At 38.2% G+C, this 18322-nt stretch overlaps 1 protein-coding gene across 1 annotated transcript; it reads left to right on the forward strand.

Annotated features, from left to right (window-relative positions):
- Nucleotides 1-283: 283 nt before the first annotated feature.
- NDC1 (NDC1 transmembrane nucleoporin) lies at nucleotides 284-17995 on the forward strand. The gene is made up of 18 exons (XM_074908088.1): nucleotides 284-386; nucleotides 463-583; nucleotides 1875-1976; nucleotides 2322-2496; nucleotides 2989-3127; nucleotides 4528-4636; nucleotides 6023-6074; nucleotides 6692-6824; nucleotides 9025-9117; nucleotides 10383-10464; nucleotides 11330-11485; nucleotides 12569-12823; nucleotides 12959-13077; nucleotides 13325-13375; nucleotides 14435-14498; nucleotides 15682-15782; nucleotides 16733-16893; nucleotides 17736-17995. The coding sequence occupies exons 1-18, from the start codon at nucleotides 345-347 to the stop codon at nucleotides 17797-17799; spliced, it is 2019 nt and encodes a 672-aa protein (XP_074764189.1). The 5' UTR covers nucleotides 284-344; the 3' UTR covers nucleotides 17800-17995.
- The last annotated feature ends 327 nt before the right edge of the window (nucleotides 17996-18322 follow it).

Here is an 18322-nt window from a genome sequence, read left to right on the forward strand (position 1 = left end):
GAGGCCCTGCCAGCGGTCCGCGCTCTCCCTGCTGGTTTCCCCTCCGCGGGGCGGGGGGGGCTGCGTAGCGTCCCCCCGTGTCCCCCAGGCCAGCGCCGCTGGGGCCGTGCGGGTGGAACGGGCCCGCCCGCAGCGCTGGGGCGCGGGGCACGCCGGGACTCGTAGTCCACGATGGCTGTGATGTCACTTCCTCTCAGGGGCGGGGCAAAGCGGATCTGCGCGCCTCCCATTGGCTGCTGGCCCTCCGTCCCCTCGGCGCGCGGCGGAAGTGGCGTGCGGCCGGCGGGGGTGGCCGTTGAACGGCGGAGACTTTGAACGGCCGTGCGGGCCGCCGCGCCGCCGCCATGGAAGCGGAGACGGCTCGGCAGCGGGCGCTGCTCCGCCAGGTGAGTGCGGGGCCCGAGGGGGCGGCACAGCGGCGAGCCCCGTCCCCCGCGGCCCCTCACGCTGTGCTTCCCTCAGGTGCTGGGCCGGAGGGTGGCGGCCGCCGTCGCCTGGTCCGTGCTGCTGCTGCCCGTCTGCACCGGCGCCTTCGTTGTCCTCAGCGGCCTCGACCCCTTCCACCCGGTGCGCTGGATCTCGAGTAGGTGCTCTGCCCCCCGCCCCGGAGCGGCGATCGGGCCTGGGGGCGGGCGTGTGGGGGCCGTGAAATGGCGGTGTGCGCCCTGCCGAGGGCTGCAGCCGCGGCGGCGGGGAGGGAAGCAGGCAGGCAGGCAGCCTGGGGATCACCTGCTGAGGGGCTCCTCAGGAGAAAGAAGGAAGTGTGTGTCAAGGGGCCGGCAGAGCACAAAAGTGCCTGGGTACGTGCTCTCCTTTACCGTTAGGATCTGCTGGTGATCAGTCAGAGCAGGGATTGTTTAAGTGCTTTGTTACACAAAGCGATTCATTAATATTTAAAATGCATTTATAAAATTAAATTGTTTCTGCCTCAATGCTTGGCGAGGTGCCCTTTGATGTTTTTGTGTTTTTACAGTCACGTGTTTGTATTTGCGGTTTTTTTTTCCCCTTTATCTGTTGTTTTGGGCTCAGTCTCAGATAATGGGAACTGACTGTGGCGTTGTGTTACATGTCTATAGTGTGTGTTTCTGGGTGGTCTTTAGGCTTTGAAATTTAAGTTTCTGTGTTGCCTGTAACCATAATAGCCATAATCCTCCCTGGGTAGATGTAACTGTTGCAAGTTCATGTAACTACATCCTCAGAGAGAAAGTTAGATTAGGTGACTTGGTTCTGTGTACTCGAGCACACTTCCCTTTCCTGCCCCGTGCAACTGCTGTTTGCATGAAGAGCTTTAGTTTCCTCTAATTTTGGTGCTTTGAATCACAAGTGAAATTCCTGAAATAGCCGTTCAGCATGGTGAGAATAACTTTCCCTCGACTGCACACACAGAAAACTGAGATGTTTAGGTGAAAACTTGATACCTTTGGTCATTTAGCTGCTCCAGGCAGAGCGACTTGATTTCTTTCTCCCTTTGAAAATATAAAACCCCCAAAGAACCAATCAAAAGCAATTTACTCTGTAAGGAATTTCTTACCTTTTAAGTGTAGCTGTATAGTTACAGCTTTTATTATGTGAAGGGAAGCTGTGTTAGTTGAGCCATAGTTTAATTCACTTTGAAAGATTTTTTTTTTTTCACTTATGAGAGAACCACTTATAAGGGTGTAAAATCGTTTCTGTGAAATTTAAATATGTTTTTATGCAGAAATACTATGCAGCTGGGCAGATATGATACGAGACTATAGAGTCTGTTGAACATTACTCCCCTTTATGCATTTACTGGATTATTGCTAACTGCTTAAATGTTCTTTTCTGTTATTTAACATGTCACTGTTGTGTTACTGCAATCTTCTGAGCAATATATTTTTTTTCAATTTTAGATTCTTTCAATGACCTATATACTTCCTATGTCATCTTTTGTATCCTCCTTATGTCTCTGGTGACACTAGTAATAAGCATCTTCAATGCTGAATTTTATGCAGGTGAGTTATGTAAATTGCTGAACTGTGATACCCAAGTTAAATAGGATGACCATTTAAAGAGATTTGTATCCACAGTCAGTGTACTTAACATTGGTAGATTTCTTTTTAAATTAATATAGACAATAAGCAAAGCTTATTTTTAAGTAAGTCATCCTAGATTACTGCTTACTTCATGGCCGAGACCCTCTTAGATGAGCTGCTTCATTGACTTCTTTATCATTTAGTGACTGATTCCAACTGGGAGAAGTTCTGTCATGACAATTTTTTTTTTTGTTTGTTTGCCTTTTTTAATGAAGGATTTTATTAGTAACAAATGAAAATTCACTTTTGGCTTTTTATTTACAGTTGTGCCCTCAATACCATGCTCTCGATTAGCACTGATAGGAAAAATTATTCACCCTCGGCAAGTTATCCATTCAGTTGTTCATGCTATAATGGGAATGTTGGTTGCTTGGTGCACTGCAGTTATGACCAAAGGGAAGTTCCAGTTTCTTGCTGTGTCCTGCACGACTTCAGAAAGGTAATTATTTGTGTGTGTTGAAGATAAGTTATGCAAAGAACTTCTATTGTAAAACATATTTACTCATGGCTTCTTTCAAAGAAGAATGTAAAATTTAAGTAGTATCAAGAATAAACATATGTTGATACCCTTTATCAAAGGATAGGAAATAGCTTCCTTTGCAAATATTACAAAGCACAGAGAAATAACTGAGCCAGAAAAACTAAATTGCCAGAATTCTTAAAGGAAAGTTGAATGATGACAAATTGGTTGTCACATGAACTAAGTGTTGGTTTTCTGATTAATGTGACATACTTCATAAATACCAGAAGCATCCTCATCCATAAATTACAAAAATAAATGGTGAGATACCTACTTTAGAAAAAACTTAGTGAGATACCATCATACATAGATTGGGTAAGTAAAATCAAACTTCTGATTTGAACTTCCTAAGGCTAGAATGACTGTAATTTTTTTTTTAACTGGGAATTAATTCTAAGTTTTCTATTTTAGCCTAGATGATGCTCTTCCTCAGATGTGCCTGAATGAGTATCACCTCTTTTTTCTGCTTTCTGGAGCTTTCATGGGATACAGTTACAGTCTTTTGTATCTTATTAACAATATGAATTACTTGCCATTTCCAGTCATACAGGTAAGAGGTTTAAGCACCTTTGCAGAAAGACATGTCTAAGTAAAACAGCGATCAAAAAAGCTTTGATTGTTTATGGTTTTGAATATGACAGTAGCAGCTGTCTGTTGGCATGCTTTCACTAATAGATGAAGCATACACTCAGTTAGTTTTAAATGCCAGTAGTGTTCATCTTCCTCCTTCCTGCTCAGTTCCTTTCAAATGAACACAGAAATCTGGAATGCTGTGACTATAAAATTAACACCCCTCTAATGGATGTTAAAAGCTGGCTGAGGTGAACCGTTGCAGAAAGTGAACTACAGGAAAGACAGTATACACAAGCTGGATGTTAACTCCTGGAGTTGACAGCAAGGGTCACCTAAAAGCTAAAAATCTTGAGAGTACAAAAAAAAAACCAACCTCAAACCCACCAACATATTAGCAGTTGTAACTGGGTACCGGCTCACTTAAAAGTCTAAATAGCATGTTAAATCTTGCTTAAAGCTCAACATCTGAAGCTTGTTTTATGTGCGTAGTGCTATGGAAACTGAAATTTCGGTAATTCCTTTAGAGGGGGCTCTAGCAGTTCTACAGAAATCTGTACCAGTACAAAGTGGTGAGGTGTGGCTTGTGAAACATCATCTTAAAAAATATTTCTTCTCTTGCTGTAGCCTCACAGCAGATATCAACTTTGCATCATTCCCAGATTGACAAAGTCCAACCAGTTTGGTATAGATACCAAAAGATATCTATAAACAAGGGTGGTTGTATTAGTGGGAAACATTTAAGTCATGACTGTTCAGTTTATCTGCAAACCAAGCACCATTTTGGCAGTGCTGTGGTTATAGTATTTTCAAAAAATTCTATTATTTGAATATTGTTAATTTTTTAAAAATGAAATTTAGTCAAGTAAATACATCACTTTGGTTTTATATGCATATAGTGTCAGACCGGTTGCTTTAATTGTTTGGAAAGACATATCATTTGTTTATATGGAGAAAGGCATCACTGTTACACTGGTTTTGCTGCTTGGAGGATTACTGATTGTTACTCATTCTTGTTTGAATTTTTCCTACATTTTAATGGAACACTTCTAATGTAAATGAAATCTAGTAGATTAAACATGCCTTGTTTGGGGTTTTTTGTTTATTTTGCATTAGACGGCATTCTTTTAGTTTGTCCCCCTGTGTATAGAGTCAGTTTACTCCATCCTCCATATTCATACTGCTACAAGTAGGACAAGAAGTGAGAACTAGAAAGGATTATAAAATGGGAGAAAGACTGGGAGAGTAAATAGCATAAATTAATTTTTTTAATTCATCTTGACTTCAGGTTTTCAAATGCCTTGTCCTTTTTTTTTTTTTACCATCTCATTGATTTGTTCTGAATGAAGAATACTGAACTATTTTTTTGTTTGTTTTTAGCAATACAAGTACTTACGTTTCAGAAGATCTTTGCTTCTTCTCATTAAACACAGTTGTGTGGAATCGCTATATTTTGTTAGAAACTTCTGTGTCGCATACTACTTTTTTGGTAAGGGTTCCTGAAATTCTCTTCCCTGCCCACCTCCTTGTATTTTGAAAACTTTATTTTTAATCAGTCAGGCCTGTTACACTATTTTTCTGCCTTCCAGGTAACTTGCACATAGACTTGTTTAAACAAAAAAAGAGATTTAATGCCTCTCTGAAATAAGAAAAGGCACAGGGTTTTTACAGCAAGCAGTATTTGTATGATGGCAATTCCTACAGCCTCACAGAAGTTTGTTTGGCATATGAGAAATGTCCCTTCTCCAAAGAGATTAACACCTTCAAGAATTTATTGTCTGGTGGATAACACTATAAGATGATGACAATATTCTAAGGAGAAGGAAGTGAAGAACAATAATTTTCTAACCTGAAGTCTGTGTTTGGTCACTGTACCAAAACATAAACTATTGTCTCTGGTGATCTCTCCTGTGCAGGAAATCTTGTTGCAGTCAGCTGTGAAATAACTTGAATATAAGAGGAGCTACCAAATTCTAATCAGCTGGTGGTTTACAAGTGTATATTTTCAAATCTGAAGCTTGGGGCCACTGTTTACATACCCATTCTCATTTGTGGCAAAAAGATTATAAATCTGAAAGCACAGTGCAATTAAAGCAAAATTGTGTTAGTCTGTAATTTATATTCCCTTTTTAAAAAATATTCCCAAATATTTTTTAACATGGATAAACATCTCTGGGCATTACTTCACTATATGTAATGTTGCTGTGCTTTCACTATCTTTTAAGCAAAAATTAGTACGTTGGCTTTATTCTCAAGTGCACTTCATATTATTTGGAGGAAGCTGGGGAAACAAAGGCAGTGTGGTTCCCTTCCATATTAAAATGAAGTTCAGTCTTTAAAACAATGGTAAAAAGTCTGTGCTGATGAAGATGATTGCACTGGACTTTCTGAAAATCAGGAATTTTTTTATGTTATGGTTGTAATTATCCTCCTAAATGATGTCAAAACATGATAGAATTATTTCCACTTTATTTACATTAAGGAATGAATTAGAAGTATGGTGGTTCTATATCAGTTTCCATTAAGTCTTTAAAAGCTGCCTGAGCTGTAGTGAAGGTTAAATTACTGTTAACCCTCTTGTTAGTGAAGAAACACAAAGAACTCAGTGCTGAGAAGCTAGCAGTAAGAGATAAGGTCCACATGTCTCAGTGTATGGTTGCTGGCCTGAAGCTTTTTTTCATTCTCTTGTTTCTATTTCTTAAAAAAAAAAAAAAAAGACAAAAAACCCCCCAAAGGCAGATTATTTCCTGATGCACGTGTGTTACAAGACCAGTCTCTTGTCTATAGATGCATTCTACTTTTGTCTTTTGTTTGGCCTATTGTGTATGTGTTTTGCAGTGTCACATTTGTCTCTCGTTTCTTTTTCATCCCATAGGTTATATCCCAAAAGTATGGATAAGTACCACAATGAATCTTCATCTAGACAGGTAGGTAGTACTTTGTGCTGAAAACTTGCAGGAGAACGTTGCTGGCATCTGCCTTTGCTGAAGAAGTCCAGCTTAGCAACTGGTTTTAGTAGGACTTGGTTCCTTGCTTCCCCACACAGCATGTGGAGAGCATTGGGTACTTCTGAAATGGAGCCAGAAGGAACCAACATCCCCTTGTAGGAACCATCTTGTAGATAGTCATTAAGAAATCCTCTCTGTTTCCTTCATCTCTGTAAGTCTCTAAAGTATTAGAAAGGCTAATCTCTCCAAATTACATACATGTGTTTTACCTGCTTTTTTTATGGGGGATTTTTTTGGGGAGGGGACATATCTTTGTCTGCCATTTGTTTTGATATAGGGAAGCAGGAGTCTTAGTACCTTAATTGACTTTTGTTATTTATTTTATATTTATTTTCCTTAATTTCCTTAATTTTTCTTCATTTTATCACAGTTACTGAAAAACTAAAAAGCTGGTATCCCAAACATCTTGAAGAAACTGCTTTTGCAAAAAAAAAAAAAAGCCACTTTATTCTTGCAGTTGTTACTACTATAATAGCTGACTATAGACATCTTCCATAATAAAAATACTTATATCTTCTCGGTTGTTTTATTTGCAGTGAATTGCATCCTCTTGACTCTCTGACTGGTTTATTGGATCTCTCCCTGTTTTACCATGCCTGGTTGTGTGGCGTGTTTCTTCTGATTACCTGGTACATTGCATGGTTACTCTTCAAAATACATGCCACAGAGGTTAGTACTGAGTGACAGTGCTAAAGGTATAACATCAGTGTTTCACAGATACTACTTTCTTTTCAAAAGCAGTTTTACTAGGAAATAACTTACGATGAATTCTTGAATTTTCAAAGCATGCACTACAGATGGTATCTGATAACTGAACCGTTGATAGGGGCCTGGGCATTAACTGACTTTCCCTTTCTCTCCTTATAGCAAGACAGCCTGTGCTGCTTACAAAATTAACGCTTTGTTATTTCTACCTCCTCTTCTTACTCCTCTACTTCTGTTTCTGTGTCCCCCTTCTGTTCGTATATGATGCTAAAGGTGTGCAGGTGCTGTTGGGGCCACGCTAACAAAGAACCACTTTGTGCTTCGTGGAGTCTGCACCTTGTTCTTTGTCCTCCTTAGGTGTAAAGAGAGATGAGCTAGTGCAGCACCCATGTGTGTCTGGCAGAGCTTACTGCGTGGTCTCTGCATGTGTTTCCATGAAATGATTTAGTATTTGAATGTGAAACTATCTAAAGACTTGTGACAAATAGCTACAGGTTATGTGGAAAAATAATGTCCAGAAACTGTATAGCTTTCAATCCAATTTTACCATAGGAAAGAGAACAAAATGCTGATAATTTTCTGTGAGTGAAGCTCTAGAAATCTCAAATTCAAGCAAACCATCAAAGTGCACAGTTCTCCAAAGCAGAGACATGTTAATCTAAATCAGACTGTAGTGTTAAAATAGACTTTAAGCAATCCTGGGAATTAAGACACTTGTGCTTTTTCATTCAATCATTAAGTTACAAATTAATATGGCTAAAAAAAGACCATATGTAACTAATTGTATTAGAATAAATGTGAGACCATGATTGGAGAAGGGGGGGAGAAAGTCTTGCCAACAAAGAATCAGAGAAGACTTATCTTTGTTGATAAATCCAGGTATTTCTTTGTAGGAATACAGAGGCAAAAATTGTTCATCTAAGTTTTTTTGTTTAGACTGCAGATTAGTAGGGAAAAAAAGCAAAGCTTAATTCCTGGCAAGACACTCTTATGGGATGAAATGGCATAGGGTACTTGTTGGAGTGTTAGCTTTAATTAAAAAGGTCTAGTTGTTATGACTGCATGGAGAAAAGGTTAACAGTGAATCCAGCATAACTGGTGTAATGATGTGCCAGTCTGTAGACAGCTCCAGCAACAGCTCTCAAGTGTGAACAACCTATTTTAAAGGATAACACTGTGTGTCAATGTCTGTAATTACTGCTTATGAAACTTTGGAAGACAAAAGAAACATCCAGCTGTGAAGATGTAAAATGGACCTTGCCCTTTTGGCTGTTCAACAAGATTGTTTGGTTTTTTTTTTATCCACATGATTTTTTTATGAGCTAAAAAATTTCCAAAGCTGTTTGTAAATATTTGCATAGTGTTAACTGAAAAGTCAGGAAAAAAATTGTAAACTTAGTGCCCATTAAGTCACTTTATTAACACTTTGAAAGCAATTTCTACCTCAGATTTCAATTTTCGCGGTTGGAAACAGGGAAGAATAAAGCTATGATACATAAAATGAGTGCAGTAACACAAAACTGACAGGTAATCTGTGTCCAAACTGGTCCATGTTAAATAGCTTAAAAAGATGTAATGTTTGACACAATTTAAGCACTGCTATTTACATCTTAAATGTGGTAGTTGCAAGAACGGAAATTCTATTAAAACACGGAATGTGAAAATCATGATGATAAAAATAAGAATTCATTAGTTTATCAGTGAAACAGTGAAAAAGAAGAATTAAAAAAATACTTTGTTTGGTAAAAGAACCATCAGTTCTTCACCAGAGTGGTTACACTGTTGAAGATGGACATTACAGTTCTGATTTCAGTCTTGTTTCTGAATATTGTGTGGCTAGTTTTTCCTAGGTATGTGGTTAGAGGAATTTCTTTTTATAATGATGAGTTCATAGCCCCTAGCTATGAATTATATGCGTACATGGAAGGCATTTGAACATAAAAATACCTGGATTTTCTAAGATTTCACAATTTTAGACATAAGGACTAAGATGGTTTTGTTTCTATGTTAGAAATTTTAGGCTATTTTACAGTAAGTTGAAGCAAAGCTGTATGTGCTTTTGTAGTTTATCATTCATCTGAGGAGTAACAGCTCGGGTGTTGTCTTTCATAAGGTTTTCATCTGTTTTGCTCTGTATAACACACCTTCTGATGTTTGTATTTAGACACGTCATTTTCCTGTCCAGCCAACTTTTGCTGAGGAAACAGACCAGTGCTTGCCTAAAATCTTAAACAGCAATCCTCCCTTAATTATAAAGGTAATTGAATTCCCACCATTTTCCCAGCTAGGTGCGTGCTGACGTGTTTTTAAAGCATTGCAATCAGATCTTCTAGGTACCGGTTCTTTCAAGTGAGGTTAAATTCTTCCAAAAGCTGCCTGGGAACACTCAAGGACACAGTACCACTGAATGGGGAAAATTTGTTTAGTGGTGACACCTGGTGGTGCTCACCACGCTGTTGCTTTAAGCTGAAGACAGACTCATTTAATTGGAGACAAGATCTATTTGTCTGCAACATAAGTATGTTAATGTGTACTGATGCAAAAATAACAGGTTAGTGACATTCAGGGTTTTTTTAACTCTTTCAGCTCTGAGTCTTATCAGATAAGCAGGCATTTTGTCAAACCTTTGTACTCTATTAACGCTTTGTCCCTGCTATTTAGATTTGACTTATGTGTCTGTTCTCTCTTGAAATTAAAAAATTATTTCCATATTTATGTTGGAAGTTGGGTTTATTTTTTAAAAAAGACGATACTAAAAAGCTACATAAAATCTGCGATTAAAGAAGAGTAGTTTTGGTCTGACTACAGTAATCATTAATGGGATTTACTGGTTATAGTACTTAGAAATTGGAGACCTCATATAAGAAATACTATGTAAATAAATATATCTTCCTGCACATGTAAAATCCACATACAGATCTGTGGTAAGACTGGAGATACAATGGGCTGTAATCCACTTGAATAATTTTTTAACCTTTGCTGCTTTATCAAAGGATGGTTAGGGAAGTATTGAGCACAGCATGGTTAAAGGTAGAGAAAGTTTAATTGTAATTTCAGCCATTACTGAAGTGTCTTATTTATAATTAGATCTTGCATAGTGTGAGATCTGGTTATTTTTGGTTTGTTATATTAACTACTTAATCACATGAAAAAGCAGTATCGGGTCTGGTACCATATGGCACACTGTGTAGTTTAGCTCTGGCTTGCAAAACCAGTCCTTTCCTTAGACTTTCTTGCGTTTTGGTCTCTTTCTGTGTGAGCTGTTAGCTGTTAAGATAAAAAATAGCGTTAGATCTTTAATTCCAGAGAAATGACTTACCTGAAGCTCTTACTAACTCAGCAGCCCTGTCCAGAGTGGTTCTAGGGATGTGTGCAGTCCTTTGCCTTCTTTCTTCTTCTGTTACGTGGCTGGGTTTAGTCTGTGTGAACTCATTCTTTGGTAGGGATTGCTTTTGTATGGAGAACTGCATTTTTAAGGAAATATATTGGACTTTGTATGCACTAAAACATTTTCCTTTGTAGTTTTTAGCCTTACAAGACTTGATGTTACTTTCCCAATATTCTCCTGCTCGACGACAGGAAGTCTTCAGCCTTAGTCAGCCAGGTAATTATAAAAACTATTTCATATTGATTATTTTTTTAAATAAAAGTGCTAGTCAAATGCCTTTAGAAGTTATTTTATGCTGTTACACATGCTACGTAATTCAGAAGGCCTCATAAGTAGAAGTATCCCTATGATGCCTTTTCCAAGAGGAGGCTTAATTATTGTTTTATCTCCTAAACTCAACAAATTCTTGTGCCTGTTGTCTGATTTAAATGACAACTATGAGGTCTTAGGGTATTGAAAGCAAGGTCCTCTTGACACCACCAGTTAAATAGCCCAAACTGAATAATCTAAGGGATGGGTATGAAAGCCTAATGTTGAGATGTGAACGAGGTGAAATCAAGGATAAATAGTGAATTACCACTAGAGTTGTTAAAGCAAACGATGGCTATAATTTCAACTAGTGTTCAAGCCTCTTGCTATATACAAAGATATGGTAGAGAAAATCAGTTAAAGCTGCTTAAAAGCCTTCAGGAACTTTTTGTTACACCTCATCAGGAATTCTAGTGTTTGTACTACTTCAGAACTGTTTGCCATCACCACTGTTTTTACTTTGTTTATTTTAGTTGTTCAGTAATTTCAGATGGCCAAACTGCCTATGTTTCCTGCTTGTTTAGCAGGTTTCACTAGTCTTTTTAGAATTATCCACTGACAGGAGGATAGAATCTGTCCGTGTTTACATCTTCCTCTCAAAACAAGTAAACTGTCACAGTGAAGATGCACTGTGTGTTTTTAGAAATGGAGTGGTACTCTAATCTCTGAAGCTTATGCTGAGAGCACATGGGCACTGTCAGAACAGATATAAGGATGAGCCATCTGGGTTAAACATACCTACTGCAGTTCCTTTTTGTGTGCATACTGCTAGGTGGGCACCCGCACAACTGGACTGCAATATCAAAGGAGTGTTTGAGTCTTCTGAGCGATCTGACCCAGAGGCTGATCGCACAGCAGGAAGCTGCAGCAGCAAATGGGAGAGTGAAGCAGCCAGCAGGAGAGCTGAAAGTATCTCCACAGACTCCAGGTGCGTGAGGAAATGCTCGTACTAGTTTGTAAAGCATGGAACTACCAGCAGATTACATAGGCACATTAGTCTCAATTAAGTTGTATGGGGAAAATGAGTCGCACGGTTCTCTGCAAATAAATGCAAACAAAAAAAGTCTCCCCCAATTACATTTTAGGTATGCTTGTTGAAATAATCCCAAAATAACTAGTAAACCTGGAAAGATTATGTTTACTCTGTTTACTTTGCATGATGTTATGTTCCATACAGTATTTTTTCCACACTTGCATGAATTAAGAAAGTCTAATTGCAGTTTTAGTGAGTGGTTCAACCTAGTACAGGGATAACTTGAGTCTTGCCAAGAGATGCTTTGTAATTTGCATAGCTGCTCTTTTTAGTTTAGTTCAAGATGGTAAAATTAGGGGTTTTTTTGGTGCTGTGGGGACTTTGGATATGTTTGTGTGATTCACTTATGTCCCTGTAGAATAAGAAAAGCCAGTCTGACTCTGGAGCTGTGTGCAGCCTGCAAGCATTTCAGGTGTTTTACATGCCAGACTTAGGCATCGTTCCTGGCAGCAGAGCTGTGTTAGCACAAGGGGTGCCAGGTAATTGAATCCCTTGGCATCAGTGCCTTGGATACAAGTGCCCTGGGAACAGCAGGGGACGGTTAGTATCTTGGAGGTGAATTTCTTCTGCTGTTCCTTGGATTTTGAGACTGACATGTCTTTCCTTATGCACCAAGCAGAATCATAAAGAATTGCCATTCTTCTGTAGGTAGCCTTTTTTCTAGTACTTAATCCTAAAAGCACACTTCTTGTAGGTATATACCAGGGTGTGGTAATGCTAGCTAGCAAAGGGAGAAAAATAAATAAATTCACAGGAATCCTTCTCATCACTTGCTGTTCTTAAACTGATGAACTTTTAAAACACTTCGTGCTCATGTAGATGTGTACTTCTGTGCAAAAACCACAGGGGAAACAATGTCCTTTAATAAAAGTTCTAATAATAGAGAGGTTGTTGAAACAGCGATCAAATAACAAGCTCACCTCTTATTTCATATGTGGCCGCCTGTTTGTCTTCATGCAGTGTGTTCTTTGTCATCAGGAGCCGTGGTGAGAGAAGACGTGGCTTTCCAGTCACCGAGGTCTAACATCATTCCCAGAGCCTCCATGTCTTCACTGGTTAAACCATCCCTCACGCCTTTAAAGACATTGTCTGGGTCTGACGTTGGTTCGCCTCTTAGCTCACCTTCTTTAAATTGCAAGATGGGAATTCTGGGTGTAAACTCTCCTTGGCATGTATCAGTCCAAAGTCCTCAAGTTACGCGAAGGGGACCAAAGTTGTGGACGTCAGATTCAGGTAGAGATTTTTTTCCACACCACTGTTTTTAGCCTTGTAATCATAAGTGTAATAGTCATGTCATTAGAGATCTGTATCTTAAGGATTGACGTGACAGGAACCAGTTTTTCTGAAGATATTGTATTTCTCTTGTAGATCTGCAAATGAATGGTTCCCACCAGAAATCTTCCCCAGTGGTCTCTGCTGCAAGAGTTGGCAGTGAAGTGGTACAGCCAAGATTTATTTACACATGGCTTCAGAACAAGCAAGAACAGGTAGAGTAAAACTTGCAGTACAGATCAGTTACAGCCCGTGCACCTTAGGCGTTCTCTCTTCTGGAAGAACTTTCAATTTTTTTTTTAAAGAACACTTCCTTCTCCAGTTAGCTTACATAACAAAAGTCTTCCCCTCCCACCCCCCAATCTCTTTTATACTGTGAGAAGATGGTAAGGTTGGGGAGGGCCAACTGTGCACACCTTAGATAAACACAGATGATATTTTTAATCTTTTGTTTCTTTTCAGATAAAAAATTTCTTGGCAAAACGAGTGCTGATAATGTATTTCTTCAGCAAGGTAATCATGATCTTATGGTTTGTGACTGAGCAGCAGGGACTAGAAATAGATGAGCATATGGATAGTGATGTGGTGCTGTGTAGTAACAGTTTTAAAACCATTCTTTTAATCTAAAGGTTTCCACAAGCACAACTTTGTACTTACTGTGAATTTCATAGCAGGATGATTATTATTCCATACCTGCATAAGAAAGAATAATAATAATAATAATAAGAATTGTTTAAACTCTCCTGATTATAAACTGCATTTTGCATAAACCATCACATACTAGTAAAACACAGCTGAGAACTTAAATGCAGTTGTTTTGGTGTGCTGACTGTAAGGTGACACGGCTTCTAGTTAATTTTAAAATTCCGTTAACTGCTTTTTGTTAAGTCAGTGTACCAAGTAAGTTCTTCATAGTTTTCTTTTGTGGGAGAAGTGGTAGTTAAAATGTTGAGAATTTCTCCTTACAAAATACCAGTACTAAAATTACTGATAATTTTCAGGTGAATTTGAACACTTCAAGCTTTCATAGTGTTTGCACAAAAAAACAATTGGGTATTTCTCTTAGCATAATTGAACAATAACTCAGTTACGTTTTACAAAAGCATCCCCCTCTAATTTAGGTCTTTATTTTTCAGGGATTTAAATATTTCCTGCAAGTAGAGATCATATTTTTGTATGCAGCTCTTTATGTGATATAATGGTTTATGCTTAAATGTACAGTAGTGTTTTCTGATCAGTTGTAGACTGGAGTGGAGACTGAAGCAAGCAAAGTCATGGAATAGTCATGGGGGAGTTGTATTGCCCATTTAGCCCTTGAAAACTAGCTAGCTAATATGCTTTTTTTTTTTTTAAAGTCCCAATTATAGATACAGATTTGTGGGCAGCTCCTGTCCAAAAATAATTTGTGTCTTAAAAGATTTTTCTAGCTATTCCCTGAGATCAGTCAGCCTTGAAGGTCTTTTCTGAGATGAGGGACATTACCCTATCAAATGTGTAATACCTTAATTGAAACCTGCAATTTTGGTGATATTATTTATGAAGTGCCCTCAGAGTGCTTTGATTTGTTCTCAGCACCCAGAAGCCTCCATCCAAGCTGTCTTCTCTGATGCCCAAATGCACATCTGGGCTTTGGAAGGTAAGAAGCAGTTTCTATACCTGAGTGATCCACTCTTTTTGGCTCATGGAACTACAACAGCTAAAAGGATCCGATTCCAGGTTTCTGGGGCTCTGTGCTTTGTAAATGTAACAGAAGAAAAATCTTTTAATCTATTACAAAAAGCTGACTGCATTTCAGATACCAAATGAATAAAGGTCTACTTCACTTGCTAGTTTTGAGATCCTGTGGAAGATCTCTTAGTTTATGTTCTGTAGAGGTTTGGTAGAAATTCCTAAACTCGATTTCTGTTGCTTCTCTACCGTGTGTACCCATGTATCACTTTTTGCATTTTTTTTTTTTCTAGTAACAGATTTATTATGTTGTTTTACAACAGCTTTTCTGACTAAAGGCTCTGAGTCTTTCTCTGTTAATCACAGAAAGTTGAGGGAGGGAGGCACTCAGGTAGTAACAAATAAATGGGAAAAGATGGTCTGCAGAGAATTAAAAGAACAATGACAGTATGAGGTTGTGCTATGAGATTTTCTTGTTTCTTTCAAACTCATGAGCAAATACTGGTATTGATAGAATCTTTTGTTAGATTTGGCTGTGCAAAAGTTCATCTTTTTCCTAGGTTATGTTTTATGGGCAGATAATGCCATACTGCGTCAGGCTGAAGGTGATGGGTTGGTGAGTCAGGAGAAATGAATCACACATGCATTTGGCAGAAAAGCAGAAGACACCATTTGTGTTTTAACTAAGGGCAGAGGGCTAGGCTGTAATTTTAAAAAAATATGATAAATAAACTGAGAAGGGATTTAAAGCTACATCAAGGTTTCCCTCAAGTAGTAGAGAGTTCTCCTCATACAAGCAGAACAAAGGAAGTTAAGTGATCTGGAAATGTTGTTTATGGTTAAAAGAATTGTGAAATAGGTCCTGTCTCTTGGCTGATGTCAGGTACAGCTCTGATCAGGAGCCAATGCTTTTTTAAAATTTATATATAATTCTTTTGCCTTATCATCAACCTCAAACTGTTGTACACCTGTCAAACCAGTGAGTGGTTTAGTTCTGAAGCAAGCCAAAGCTGAGGTAACTTGTCATCTGGCTGCAGTAAGTCCTGAAGAATTCCATCGCACTAGTAGAATTGTCAGGCAAAACCATGATCTTTGTTAATGCTTCAGAAGCTGAGAATCCAGTAATTATAGCAAACTTCTTTTTTTTAAAGGTCTGTCTCATTTGGTAGCAGCTTCCTTTACTGAAGACCAGTTTGGAGTCGTCCAAACCACACTGCCAGCTATCCTGAATACTTTACTGACTCTTCAGGAGGTAAAAACTGTTAACTTTTCCTTACTGCAGAACAAATTTAGGAGAAGAGAAACAGTTTTGTTAACTTTATATTTTGACTTCACTGATCAGTCATAACATTCAGGTTGTTACCACTGTAACAACTCTTCTGCAATTAATCCAAACAAAACAGCTTGTTGCCACTATGTGCATTATGAAACAGCTGAATAAAAACCTTGTTATTTTTTTAAAATGTAGAAGTAGAAAACATGTTTTAAATAGAATGTTTCATTTTAAAAAGAAAGCTATTATGAGCTCAGTTAAAGACTTTTATTTCGGGGATGCAATTATAATACTATATTTTATTCATAGTTAGGACTTAATCTTTATTTGGCTGTACACAATTCCTCATGCAACCTGGAGCACTTGGAGACATTACAAATCACAGGCGATAAGATTTTTGGTGTTTCTCTACTAAAACTAAGACATTACTCTCAAATTGCTGATGTTTGTGTAATGTGTATTTTAAAAAAATCCAGATTTGTTTCCCAGACTATGTGTGTCCTACTGCCGTAATCATTTTATACTGCCTTAATGGTGATTATTGGAAAGAATTCAGAAGCTATCAAAGTTCTTTAGTGTAAGTCATCTGTTCTAAGAATGGGCACTGGGGTGGGAGGGACCCCCAATACCCTTGTTTCTGAAAGAAACAAATTCATAATACAGGACAGATTGAACTTCTACTGCAGTGTGTGTTGTGCTTAGCATTTAAGACTCATTAACAGAGAATCTTATTTCATAGAACTTGGTTCTGGGTTCATTTTGATGGCCAGGAAATGGGAGGTCAGGCTGAGTCTCCAATACATGTTTGTGTGTCTTGGTGGAATTTCTGAACTTGCGCCTTCGTTTTGCTTTGACATAAACCTGTTGCTAGTTAAATTATGAAATAATTGAACAGTTGAAACAAGTTTGTTTGTGTTTTTCTCAATCAGGTTGTAGATAGATACTTCAAACTGCCTCATGTTTCTAGCAAGCCCCCTAGGATTTCAGGAAGTCTGGTGGACACATCCTACAAAACACTACGATTTGCACTTAGAGCATCTCTGAAAACAGCACTATACCGGATAACTACTGTCTTTGGGGAGCACTTAAAGTAAGAACTTTTTAATGATTGCTCACTTGCTAAATTTAGTTTTAATTAATGTTATTGTAGGACCTGTGAACGGTCAGAAATCCCATTGGGTCATTATTCTAGCATGGTATTTTAGTATTTTTTTGATTTTGGAACCTTAAAAATTTCTTGTGCAGATATATGGTCCGCCGTAGAAACTTGTTATTCATAGATTTCTGGGCAATCTTTTTGAGCGACTTTTCATGAACTCTTTAGAAGCAGTCCATGAATACCACTCGTTTAATAAATCTTAGCTGTTGAAAAGAAAGTAAATCAACTAGAGGCAATTGTCTGTTCTTTAGGGTGAGAATCCTGTGAAGAATCCAAATAATTAGATTCCCTTGCTGTTTGGTTGTCTGATGGTTCTTTCTCAGCTACTGTCACAGCAGGCAGACTCTGAGTATTTGGGACTGAAACTTCCTGCAGTATCTGCCCATCTTTCCATGTGGGGATGAAATGTCACTTGCTTTGGAAGTGCCCGATGTACAGGAGAGATCATTTTAAGAGATTCTTTCTTACCTCAATCATTCTTGCAAGTTAAACAATTGCTTGTGTGTGTTTAAAGGTAAGGAAATAGGCTAGGTTTCTTGGGACAAATGTCTCTTAGTAGTAGAAACTGAGGTTAAGAGTGAGAGTTTTAAGGGTTAATATACTTTTTTGTCTTGGAATATAGGTTTCTCATACAGCTGGGTTTTCTAAAATTTAGCTTCAGTGTAATTGTTGATTTCAATGTATTTGGTTGTTTTCAATGTTTTGGCATGGGGCTTTTTGTGGTGTATTACATTTAATGCAAAAATCTTATGTTCTGCATTTGTTGTTTTTAGTGCAGTGCAAGTGCCTACAGAACATAAGAAAAGACTTCAGCAATTCTTGGAATACAAAGAATAAATAGCAGATTTTGATGCAGCTATGGTTGTTTTTTTCCAACACTTGGTAAGAAGAAATTGGGACTGATGAGCCTTTTTATCTTGGCTTTTTGGAAAAGCATATGGAAGTACAAGTCAGAACAAAACTCTTAGAACTGTAGAAGAGCTCTTTTGGGTTTGGATTATCTTTTGTATAATAAAGCCTTTTTTTAAATTCATCTTGCTGCCTTTTAATATCACTTACAAATGAGTAAGTGTCAGTTCTTATTTTATGTAAGATTGACATTTGAGATTATCAGAGTTACTTTGCCACTCAGATTCTTCACTGTTTTTCACGATATATTTTTCCCTACCCTTTTCTGTTAAAGGGCTGAGTAGAGATTTACACAGATACTTAGTGTGCTTAAGTGTTTCATAAATCTAGTTGATAACACTTTTAGTGCAGATGAAGTGTGTACTTTAAGAGTAGGAAACAGATGTGCCCAGGAATAAAACATGCTACTCTTCTGTAAGATGGAAATACTCCTTCACAGTAAAATGGGTGT

Source organism: Athene noctua, chromosome 5 (genome assembly GCF_965140245.1).
Source record: "Athene noctua chromosome 5, bAthNoc1.hap1.1, whole genome shotgun sequence".
NCBI lineage: Eukaryota > Metazoa > Chordata > Aves > Strigiformes > Strigidae > Athene > Athene noctua.